The 12,583-nt window shown below is 30.2% G+C and overlaps 1 protein-coding gene across 5 annotated transcripts; it reads left to right on the forward strand.

Moving 5' to 3' along the window:
• Positions 1–5,684: 5,684 nt before the first annotated feature.
• LOC113867309 (mannose-1-phosphate guanyltransferase alpha-like) lies at positions 5,685–12,055 on the forward strand. Of its 5 annotated transcripts, none has more exons than XM_027502550.1 (15): positions 5,700–5,957; positions 6,053–6,150; positions 6,664–6,764; positions 6,865–6,943; positions 7,047–7,107; positions 7,186–7,232; positions 8,571–8,663; positions 8,836–8,926; positions 9,434–9,482; positions 9,816–9,932; positions 10,020–10,167; positions 10,658–10,750; positions 10,828–10,896; positions 11,352–11,394; positions 11,570–11,964. In XM_027502550.1, exons 1-15 carry the CDS (start codon positions 5,903–5,905, stop codon positions 11,668–11,670), a joined length of 1,245 nt encoding a protein of 414 aa, XP_027358351.1. In that variant the 5' UTR covers positions 5,700–5,902; the 3' UTR covers positions 11,671–11,964. The 5 variants fall into 5 exon arrangements, 4 of the variants coding, with proteins under 4 accessions (XP_027358351.1, XP_027358353.1, XP_027358350.1 ...); XM_027502552.1 differs by having other exon boundaries at positions 8,836–8,903; positions 9,429–9,482; positions 11,570–11,856; XR_003505159.1 differs by having other exon boundaries at positions 5,685–5,957; positions 7,047–7,232; positions 10,057–10,167; positions 11,570–12,055.
• Positions 12,056–12,583: the final 528 nt, after the last annotated feature.

A 12,583-nucleotide genomic window follows, 5' to 3' on the forward strand; every position in this document is an offset into this window, starting at 1 on the left:
TCACGTCACTCATGGTCCTGGCTCAACTATCTGTAACTAATATTACGTAACTAGTCCATTAATTGTTTCTTTCTAATTTTTCATAAAGTTAAAGGGGTATTAAAAACAAAAGAAAAAGTTGCAGAGTCCAAAAAATTTTCTAAGTATGCTATGTACACAAGCAATTGCTTTATTTATATGGTATATCTAATCTCTAAAAGGCAGTGTCATCCACACATTCAAAAAAAGAAATACACATTATCTACATGTTATTGGATCATTTGAACAACATAAACTCAATTTCGTGAGAGAATGAAACTATTAGCCAAGCATGAAAACCATTGACAATGGCACATATATGAGTGCAAAGATAGCAGTGCCATGCTTATCAAGCAAAGCAGAGACCAACATGCATGGAACAAGTAATGGGAAGGCTTTTAGGACAGAAAGTGATGCCCCACAAGAATTTTTATCAAATAATTGTGAAGGGTGTTATCAAGATATGTTCAAAAGGGATTCTAGCTAGATCAGCTTTAATCTCCACTAACGGGACAAGAAGGGTGGTCTTCAATTTGCTTCAAATAAGCTATTTTTGAAAGGGTCAAATGGACAAGAGAATCAGGATCCATGGATTGATTCCACCATCTTTATGTGTGAGTGATTCCAGCATTGAACACAAAAGCTTTGGCCTAAGTGTCTCATAATGTTTCAACTTTCATTAATCTACATGACTATCCATAATTTCACAAATCCTTAATAATTAAAAAAAAAAAAGACACACAATTACCTCTCTACTTTTCAAATATTAGCTCTGAAAATAAGTTATGACACAGATGGTCGTTTAAAATAATGTTGCTCCCACTAATAATTTAATTATGACACAGATGATCTTCATTTGAGGCTATATATATGTGTATATAAGGTGTGGAAACAAACACTAGTAATAGAAAATAAATGGTTAAATTATTATCTGATGTTAATTAACTTTATCAAGTAATAATGATTGTTATGAGATAAAATCAAGAGAATTAATGTTGTTACCGCTTGTGTTGTTAGAAGAATGCGCTCCTTTGAAACCCCAAAATCATGTGGGCGTCATTTTAGCTATAGGTGTTGACAAATCAAGATCCATACCTCATGGCACTCCTCTGGTTTCTGGCACAACAAAGATTCAGGTTTTGATATTCAACAGAAAACTTTGTTTAACTTGATGGGACCAAAGCCTAATAATTATATTATCTATGATGAATGGAGATTGTGAAACAAGGAGTTTTATAGCAGCTGAAGTGTCTCCAAGGAATGCTGAAGCTTGTTGGAATTGTTCAAGTTCAGAGATCTGTTTTTAACCTCTTCTACCTTCAATTTTCTTTTTTTGATGTTTGATTAGTGGTAAGCCACACAAGAAAAAATTTGTAGAATGTAGTAATTCTTGCTGCCATCTCATTTCTCCATAATTGTTTCTCCTTTTTCTTGTAAGAGAAAAAAAAAAGATTTTTTGGTTGTCTCCAAAATAATTCAACATGTTATATATATTGAAGGCATTATTATATTTGTATATAAGAAAGGAAAATAAGTTTTCTTGATCCATCGTACATTTAATTAATTATTAAAAATTTATATATACTATATCCTCTAAAATGTCGTTTGGTGATGCACATTTGTTACTCATGAGTTTGGTTTCTGTAATATGTATTCAAAATAACCTTGCAATTAATATAAAAAATGTTTTATTTTAAATTATGTTTAGTGTTAAATTTATAATATCATTTAATCATTTACCGTTAACAAAAAGATTTTCTAATATCAAAATTTATATAAGATGTTAAAATGTAATTATGTGTGAATAAAATTGGATCAAAATCAAGCAAAGTATTGCTTTGATCAATTTATCTACATTTAAGCGTGACTCAAACAAACGGAACCATGGAACTAGTTTTTTAATGGGGTTGTGTAACAATTGTTTATTCTATTTATATAAACAGCTGTTAATTAAGAGAAAGAGAAATAATTTTAAGGCATAATTAATTATATAAAAAAACTTTTTTTTTCATTTTTTTCAGTATTTGAAACTAGAAAGAAAAAGGATAGAGTTAAAGTTGATACTAAGATCAGGTTATTCAGGGAAATTATTTTGGGTTAAACAGTTTATGTTTCCTTTTCTTGAAAAACGAATGAAGCATTAACTATTTTAATGTTCTGAGTGGTCCAACATTTTTTAATCAAATTAACTCCTTTGGATGGATGAATGTTAAGGCCAAAAGATTTTCCACTTCAAACATGGCGGCTACTCTGCTACTCCAAAGCATAATAACTTGTATTAAATCAAGTATTTAAAAGCATTAGCTTGCATTCCACATATCTATAATAGAAAATGAGTATATGATGGAGAAAAATATAAAAATAGAAAAAAAATAGTATATGATGGAGAAAATAGAAAAAAATCATATAAGAATAAAATAATTCTTACTTGTTTATATATGTAAATATTATTAGTTTTTTTTTTTTACTAAAAACTTCATGTGACAATTTTTTTTATTTCACAATTTCCATACTCTTTCAATAAAAAGTCACATGAAATTTTCTTATTTTTTTATTTTAAAACATTTTAACTTGCTAATTTTTATTAACTTTTCATTTATTTCATCTTTATACTTGTTAACCTTTTATACTCTCAATCTTTTAAACTTTTACCATATTATCATATTTTTTATTAAATATATGCTTAATATAAATAAAAAATAATTTTATATTACTATGATTAATAATATATATATATATATATATATATGAGAAGTATTTTTTCATAGTAGTATAAATTTAAAAACTCCAACATTCAATTTAAGTATTTTATTTAATTTATATTTAACGGTTAATAAAGTAATAAATTATAACACATTAAACGTAAATTAATTAGTGACATATGATTTTTTATTTTTTAATTTATTACTTTAATAATTTATTTAATAATTTTTAGATATTAAATAACAACTTAATATTTTTATTAACTATATACTTAACATAAAAAATAATCAATTGATATTATTAATTATATAATATTATTAATAAAAAACATTAAATAGATTATAGACCCGTACATCGTACTGGACACAAAATCTAGTTTTTAGAGGAGAAAGTTCTTCCATTTATCGTAGTTTGAGCCACAACATTGAAAAATAAAATGGAAGAAAAAATGTTTCTTCACCATAAACCACTGACCTAAGCATGTAGGAATTAATAGGATATCTTTGCTTCACTCTATAATAAATCAGCTTCATTTATTTCAATTACTTTTCAAAGTCCACGGAAGTGGCTTTTTCACTTTCACAACTTGCTTCTGACTAGTGAGCTACACCTTCAACATTTTGAAACTGTTGACATTATCAATTAGCCACTCGATTATATTAATCATTCTCACATTTTCTCATCAATTATTGTACCAAAATTATCCTTTATTTTCCTTTTGTGTTCAATTAGTAGTTAAAATGCTTTCTTATTTTTGTAATTTTAACATGAGTTAGGTTATTTAAATCAATTCTGACAATTGTAGTTACATTTTATTTTGTCTCTAATTTCACTTAGATGTTGTAAAGGTAGATGAAAATAACTTAACAAATAAACTTGATGAGTCTTACAATGAAAAAATGTTGATCCACTAGAGAATCAAATAGAATTTATGCTCACTAATATATTATATTTGATAAAATTAGTTAAAATGCTATATTTTATACTGCAGTTGATAATTTCATGGATAAAAAGCCTTATTATTAACGCGATACCTCATGTTATGCTTGTTTAGGTAACAGGTGGTACATGCAGTGGTACACTTTCAATTTTTTTTAAATAACAATTAATATATTGATAATTATTTTTTATAAATAAGATTAAAGGTGTATATATATTGTTAACAAACACAAATTTTCTATATCTCACACAAACATATCATTTAAAATAATTAATTATAATATTAATTAGATTGATATTTTTAAATTATTATACATTTTAAAAATATACTAAATTACACTCCACCCCCATCATTTCTAACCCTAATAAATTTGACTGAAAATATGTTGAAAAAACTATTCTTATTTAACCCAAGTTAAACCTTGTGAAATAAAAACAAAAAACAAGCATAGCGTTTGCAAAATCTGGTTTATATTTTATTCATGCAATTCCCACTCTCATGCATAGCATTTATAACACTAAATAAAAAACAATACACAATACTACTTTAAAATGTCAAATTTAGATCCGTCGTTTTGGGAAGTATAAAACAAATGGTGATGATGCATCAACATAATTAGTATTATTTGCAATGAAAAATACTGTACTGCATCAACATAATTAGAACAATGCAAGGCTAAATTTTTTCAACTTAGCAGCATGTTTGAAAAAGCATCAATTATGATCATACTCGTTCTTTTTTACGCAAAAGCTACTTTGAATAGCGTTTAAAAGACGTGCGTTTTAACCTTTTCAAAATCAAACAGACGCTTGCATAGAAGCATTGCAGCATGAAAGTTGTTGCAATCACTTTTTTAGAGTATTGGGTGAGTTTGGTTTTTTACTTTTGAAGAATCAAATAATGAGAGAACAAAGGAAAAGCATCTGTGCTCTGTGGCTGTGCTTGTGTGTGGAAGAGGTAATAATAGGTAACCATGATATGGTAAAATAATACAAAGTCAAATTGAACCCAAAGTTAACAAATGTAAATAAAAAGTGGCATAGAGTGTTATTTTGGGGGTAAAAGTGAAATTTAGTATGATATGAAGAGAGTGAGTGTTATTTATCTAAAAATTTATGATATCAAATATTTTTTTAAAAATTTAAAAATATTTGTTTATGTCTTTGAATATTTAAAAAACTAATTTGACATAAAAAATATTAAATGGAAAGAAAATAAATCTAAAAAATAAATTACTAGTTAGTCCAAAAATATTAAATTGTTAAAGTTAACTTTTTTGTTTTTATACTATAATATTATCAAATCAAAATATTAAGCATATAAACTTAAGGAATGGTTTAACAAATTATTATTATTTAATTGACATTATTTTACAATAAAAGTATTAATATATTATTATTTTTAATATTTACTATTATAATAATAAAAAATATTAATTTTAAACTTACCTTGTCTATTTCAAGTCAAGAGGCATATCATATATCCCAAAGCTCTTTTTAACGAATTATAAGCATGATTTACCCTCAAAATTAATAAACAAATTAAAAACGCAGTTTTATCCATTGTTCACCACACGATAACGCAGTTTTAAATTCAAAAACCAGATTCTGATCGGATTATTTTTTTATATATAGTATTTAAAAATAATATATATATTAAAATATGATATATTTTAAAAATTATAAAAACATGATATTTAAAATTATTAATAAAAATGTTTAGTGCAAAAATTTAAAGATAGAATAACAAAAAATTATAAAACTTTATAAGGTTAAAATTCGATATGACAATTAAAAAAAAAACAACAGTAAAATTTAAAAATAAACTATTTTTAAAAAAATTAAAAAATTTAAAGTACCTAATAAGTTTTAAAAACTTAATTTATTTTTATAATTTTTTCAAAAAAAAAAATCATGATATTGACCTATCCTAAATTTTTCTATTATTTTTCTTTTCTTAATTTTTTTCACCCTCACCTGAGTCTCCCTTACCTTAACTAAATCTTCGCAACAATTTTTCTCGTATTCTTTATGGTACTGCCATGTACTATGGATCTCCTCTGACTGTTAGTCCAAACCGTGAGAAACTGTAAACTTACCGCACAACACATAACACGACCCTAAAGCCAAACAAAGTTGGTTTTGGATCCACAACTTTCACTTCAAATCCCAGAATTCAATCTAGCATTGTCCTCTACACTTACAAGTTTGGTTTTTGAGCTTAAAGATCTGTGTTTTGGTAATGGAGAGCTCGGAGAAGGTGGTTGCTGTGATCATGGTGGGGGGACCCACTAAAGGTATTTGAAATCTTTGATCAAAACTAGAGTCTTTTTGTGTTTTGGGAATTTGGGGTTCCCTCTTTTTACATGCCTTTGTTCAATTGTGTCTGCAGGGACCAGATTTCGTCCTCTTTCCTTCAATATTCCCAAACCCCTCTTCCCTATTGCTGGCCAGCCAATGGTTCACCATCCTATTTCTGCTTGTAAAAGGGTTTGCTTCGTTTTATCCTCAATTGCCTTTCACACTGTTCCTTATCAAATTGGGGTGGGTTGGGGGGGGGGGGGAACAAATAATTAGGTGGAACTTCAGTTTCAATGTTCTCTTGCATACGTTTGTGTGTATGTGTATAAACTTGAGTCTTAATATTGTCATGGATTATGGATATATGATATGATTTCCATTAGTCTAAAACTCAAATTGAATCTCACCTTAACGATTTAGTGGGCATTTGGATACACACTCTATTGAATTGCTTATTTAAATAAGCTGTTTTTAAACAATGACTAATGCCATAAATTTAACAATAAAATCTGTTGGAATAGCTGAAAATAGCTTATTTGGATAAGGTATTCAAAGTAAATTAATGAAATAAGTTGAAAGCAACTTGTAGGAATTATAGATTATTTCTATAAGCTGTCTATAAGTTCTTTCAAATAGGTCCTTAAAAGGTGTGGAATGTAAAAGGTGTGGACTGTTTTGACTTACTAGGTTTGTCTTCCACAGATACCCAATTTGGCTCAAATTTATCTTATTGGATTCTATGAGGAGCGAGAATTCGCTCTATATGTCTCTTCAATTTCAAATGAGCTGAAATTACCAGTAAGGTGACTACTCCTTTGGTATCAGCTTTAATAGAAGAAAGTATGGTTGTAAACTCTGTTAAATGCTGGACCTGACCCTGGTGTGCTACTGTCATCAATCTAGATATTTGAAGGAGGATAAACCACATGGTTCAGCAGGTGGCCTTTACTACTACAGAGATATTATCATGGAAGACAACCCAGTCAGTAACTCTGCTCTTATGACCGCATTCACGTAATATTGTTGATTAACTTTAGAATGCTTAATGTATAACTTCTAACAGATTTGCTACATTTTGATGGCAGTCACATATCTTTCTATTGAATTGTGACGTGTGCTGCAGTTTTCCTCTACCATCGATGCTTGGTAAGTATGTTGCTTTTAAGTCATGGAAATTATTCAGAAGTATGGTGCTACTAAAATGTTTCTTGTTTCCTCTTGCAGATGCCCATAAAAGATATGGTGGGATTGGGACATTGTTGGTAATCAAGGTTGGTGCTTAAAAAATGTGTGTATAAATTGGGGTAGCATTTACTGTAGAAAAAATGGTAGAAAGAACCTCACCTTAGGTGGTTTAGATGTTTGGACAAGATGAGTAGAAACTCTAATAAGTAGAGTAGAAACTCTAATAAGTAGAGTAAGGGTGCATTTGAATATATAACTTAAGTACATAGTCAATACGCTCTTTTTCAATGATAACTTATGCCATAAATTTAATCATGAAATTTATTAGGATAAGTTGAAAACAACTTATTTTGGTAAGTTATACCAAGTGGGTTATTGAAATAAATTAAAAAGAGATTATGAGTCATAAGGTATTTCCATAAATTCTTCCAAATAAGTTATAAATTGAATGGATGGTAGCCCTATTGCTAGAGGTGGGTAGAGGGAGACTAAGAAAAATTCTAGGCAAAACCACTAAGAATGATTCACAATAGTACAGTGTGATGTCATTTAATCCATGTAGTCAACACCACTTAGTTGGAAAGAGGGTTAATTTGTATCCAGCATAGTTGTTAATAACGCACTAAAGTGGCGCTATTGCACCGGTGCGGCCATTGGCCGCCACATTGCGGGACGTTTGTCATGTCTAACAGTTGCAGGGATTCACGGCCAGAATGAGGAGCAGTTTGTGTGATTTTGGGAAAGCAAGAAACCCTGCTCTGTTTTTTCTAAAACGCACTGCTTTGATTATTTTTAAGGGTAGAAAGGTCATTTACCCTTTATAAAACCTATATATCATAAATCGATTTCATCTTTCCCACACTCTTCCTCTCTGCACAAAAAGTCAGGGCCTCAACATAGCAATTTCTCCCCTCCTCGCCGGCATACCCATTCCATTTTGCTAGAGAAATCAGTTTTTCCGGTGTCTCTTCTGTTTTTTTGTTCACTGATTGCTCTTACTTCAAGCTCTGTTTTGTTGTTCATCTTCTGTTTTTCTGTTCAAACTCTATTTTTCTATTCATGCTCTATATTTTTGTTTGCACCCTGTTTTGCTATTCACGACTTTATGTCCTGTTTTGCTGAAAGAGATAAAGCTCTATTTTTTGGTTCACAATCTATTACTTGGAAAGTCGGGACTTGAACAATCTACAGAGTTTTGCACTTCGCTTGGAATGATGATTATCTGATTAATTTTGAGAATTTCTTGAGCATTTATACTAGAATTCTGTGTACATAATAAATTATATATGCATATTATAAATTTTTAAATAGCAATCATTCCTCTTTACATACAAATGGTGATACATCTTTGTGTAGATGGATCGTTTTTTAATTGCAAAATCGCTTTTTCATTCTCCCTCTGGGGTTGTGGATGTCTTGTGTAGGTTTCAGCTGAATCTGCTAACCAGTTTGGTGAGTTGGTTGCTGATTCAACCACTAATGAACTGCTGCATTATACTGAGAAACCTGAGACATTCGTGAGTATTTAGTTTGATTTGTTTCTCTTCTTTTATTTTTTTCCAAGAGAAAAAGCACAATCCAATGGTGATCTTGATTGGTAAAAACTATATTGTCTTTCTTTTCTTTTCTTTTTCATTTTTTTCGCTTTTGACTACGTCTAGAGAAAATTAACCAATTTATATAATGCAGGTTAGCGATTTGATAAATTGTGGGGTCTATATTTTCACCCCTGATATTTTTACTGCCATCCAAGATGTATCTATGAACCGAGAAGGCAGAGGTTGGACTCTTTCGATCACATTTTAAAAGCTTCTATCATAAAAGGCTTATTTCATCTCCCTGATACACAAGATTTAACTTGGCTTTCAACCTTTGGAATTTATTGCATAGAACAATACTGCAGCTTAACAAGCACAAAGACACAAACAAGTACATACTTGCACACATGATAATGAATGCTATTCCCTGCTTTCACCCCTTGTTCAGTTTCTTCTTTTACTAGATAATCAATAATAAGAATAGGCCGTAGTCTTACTATATATATATATTGTTCCTTATTCTTTCTTATAATTTAAATCTTAAAAGAAAATATAGGATGCTGTACATTTACTAATACAACATATTACAGTGGTCAAATAATTGTCTTTTAATCTATCCTACATTCATCACATATTTTTCCATCTATCTATGGCATTCGTGTCTGAGAACTATTAGCTTGGTTTACTTTGTTATTTACAGTAAACTTGTGCCATCGAAAATTGACTTAATTCCATTGACTGCACTGCAGCTAATCTGCGTCATGTCTCCAGCTTTGAAGCACTCCAATCTGCCACAAGGTTGATTAAATACCACTATTTTTATTGTTAAAACAAAATTCAAGACATGCATGAATACACATCACTAACAACCTACTGGTTCAGATGCAAGTCAAATGTGAAAGAGTTGCTACAGTTGACTACAATTTTCTCTTTTAGTGATTAAAAGTAATATAGCTCGGTATAACACAAATATCTGACCCTCATTGCTTTTCATTCTTCTACTTCTTGATGATTCAATGAAAATTACCATCCATCATGTTGGTTCCAAAGTAGTCATCCTTTTCATTGCACATTTTTTCCCACTGAAAACTCCAATATCTTTAAAGATTCATTAAGTTATTTTTCCTTCAGAACTATTCCTACAGATTTTGTAAGACTGGATCAAGATATATTATCACCTCTAGCCGGAAAGAAGCAGCTGTATACATACGAGACAATGGACTTCTGGGAGCAAATTAAAACTCCAGGGTAGAGCTCCCTATCTTAATTCTTCCTTAACCTTTATTCTTTGACCATTATTGGGTGTTACTTACAGTATACACTTGACATAAACAGAATGTCATTGAAATGCTCAGAATTGTATCTTGCTCAGTTCCGGCATACTTCACCCCATCTTTTGGCCAGTGGAGATGGTAAAAAGAATTCCACCATTGTTGGGGATGTATATATTCATCCATCTGCTAAAGTTCATCCATCTGCAAAGGTAGTTCCATTCCCTCCACAAGATTGTAAATCCTTTCTTCTTTTAGACAAAAACTAAAAATAGCAATAATACGTTGATATAAATTTTCTGCCGTAAACCATTAAAGACTAAACGGTAACTACCTGGTGAAGTGCTGAGTACATAGATTAGGTAGATTCATGCTTAAATGGAAAAGACTTGGCTAGAATTATACAATATTCCCAAATACTATTTTGTGAGTGCATTGGTGCCATTATTCAAGTTTAGGAATTTACTGGTTAGAGTGACCGTTTCGTGGACAAATGATGATGGCAAGAGTTTTATTCAGACTCTCAATTCAATGTTTTACTTGTATGAACAGTGTATATTGCATTATTGCAAATTTGCAATTATAAAGATGTTAGTTATAAGTAAAACTAGAACAAAATTGTGGAGAAAACTGAAATTTTTGTTTTCATGGAGCTGAATACTTTGCATGAAATATATAATATATTTTTTCTTTCTTGAACAGATTGGTCCCAATGTTTCTATCTCAGCAAATGTTCGTGTAGGTGCTGGTGTCAGGCTAATCAGTTGTATTGTCTTGGATGATGTTGAAATTAAGGTAAGGAACTAGTGCCTACCTAACATGTGTATTGTAATCTTTTCAATGTATAAAAAAATGTGTTTTACTCCTGACAGGAAAATGCTGTAGTTATAAACTCTATTGTTGGATGGAAGTCATCACTTGGAAGATGGTCACGTGTGCAGGTTAGTTCCATTCATTTTTAAAACTAGTGCAGATGCTAAATGAGCAAAATGCAAAAATATGGAGAAATTTTAAATAAAATGAAAAGTTTCAACAATCAACATGCCATAAACATCTGCAATTTTGATTTAGTGCTCCAAATTGTAACTGCGGTTCACTTTGGTCGCTGAATTTACAAAATCTTTGCTTTTGACTTTTGACTTTACAAAACAATATTCATTTTAGTTCTTTTTCAGTTAATTTTTTATCATCGTTCTGAATCAAGAAAGACAAAAATGAATGTTATTTTGTAAAGTCTAAGATCAAAGTGAGAATTTTGTAAATTCAGGGACCAAAGTAAATGAGCGTTATAATTTGAAAGACTAAAAATGAGGGTTTGCTCTGCAGTTTTATTTGGTGATAAAAAACATGTTTAATACCTTATTGTGGCTGACCAATACTGAATTGAATGGTTCAGGCTGATGGTAACTACAATGCAAAGCTTGGCATAACCATCCTAGGTACACACCGCCAGCCAACATAATTACCTTTTGTTTATTTCATACAACTTGCTATCAAAGTTGACGTCCTGTTACCTTTTGTTTATTTCTTACAACTTGCTATCAAAGTTGATGTCCTGTTGTCTTTATCAGCACTGACCTTGTTTCCATTTTTTTCCCTATAATGATAATATAGGAGAAGCTGTAACAGTTGAAGATGAGGTGGTAGTGATTAACTGCATTGTTCTTCCCAACAAGACTCTGCATGTCAGTGTGCAAGAAGAAATCATCTTATAATCTGGAGAAGTGAGTTTTACCAGTTACTTACCAAAGAAGAATGTTGAAGCACATCGGTTTTCCAATTTATATCTCAAATTTGTTTTGATCTAATAGTGACAAATTAAAGTTCAGGTCCAGGAACTAGGAAAAATATTCACTTTAATACCATCTCATACAAGAAGGGCGTGGAATTTTTTACATATATATGGGATTGTGTACAATTCAATATTCTTTTTTCTCTATCTTTCCAAATTTGTTTGATGTCCACCACTGGACTTACAAAACTTATTAGTGTAAATCAAACTTTTGACCGAAACCTTGTACGCAATAGCATGCTATAATGCTATATAGAATACCTTTTTTTTTTCACGTCTTTCGGGGAATGCAAGGCGCACATTGATACTTAATCCATTGTTGTCGAAATTAGATTGAACCGAATAGTTCAACCAATTAGTGTGTTTGGGTGAGCGTTTGTAAACTTGATTATGTAGAACTGAATTTGTTGGAAAATGAGTTTAAAATAACGCAATTTATGTTTGGAAACTTCTCTCTTCAAAGTAAATTTGTAGTAAAAATTAGTATACATTTTTCAACTCAATACAAAAGTTACAGTTTACCACGTTAGCTCAAATGTGAGTTTTAAGACAATCAATTTTGATGGAGCATCTGAATGTAAGTTTTTTTTTTATACAAAATCACGTTACAATGCAATAAACATGATTTTAGGTCAACTTGACTTACATCCAAACATGCACTTAAATTGTTAATTGAATGCGTAATGATTATTGTTTGATCTCTAAACTAATTTTACAGTTAAATCCTTTTAAAGCATTCCAAATCCAGTTGACAGATCAGTTTAAAAAGTTAAATCAACCTATCATTAAATTGAAAAGAAATGTTTTTACAAAGTTTGTTTAGTTTTTGGTGCATG

The sequence above is a fragment of the Abrus precatorius genome, unplaced genomic scaffold (genome assembly GCF_003935025.1).
Source record: "Abrus precatorius isolate BTA unplaced genomic scaffold, Abrus_2018 Scaffold5, whole genome shotgun sequence".
NCBI classification, from domain to species: domain Eukaryota; kingdom Viridiplantae; phylum Streptophyta; class Magnoliopsida; order Fabales; family Fabaceae; genus Abrus; species Abrus precatorius.

Bases quoted from the DNA above. Each gene is read 5' to 3' on its own strand.
- LOC113867309 (XM_027502549.1), top strand. From the start codon at position 5,903: ATGGAGAGCTCGGAGAAGGTGGTTGCTGTGATCATGGTGGGGGGACCC. The intron at 8,664-8,835 runs GTGAGTATTTAG...TATATAATGCAG, and splicing joins CTGAGAAACCTGAGACATTC to GTTAGCGATTTGATAAATTG. The intron at 10,897-11,351 runs GTTAGTTCCATT...TGAATGGTTCAG, and splicing joins GAAGATGGTCACGTGTGCAG to GCTGATGGTAACTACAATGC.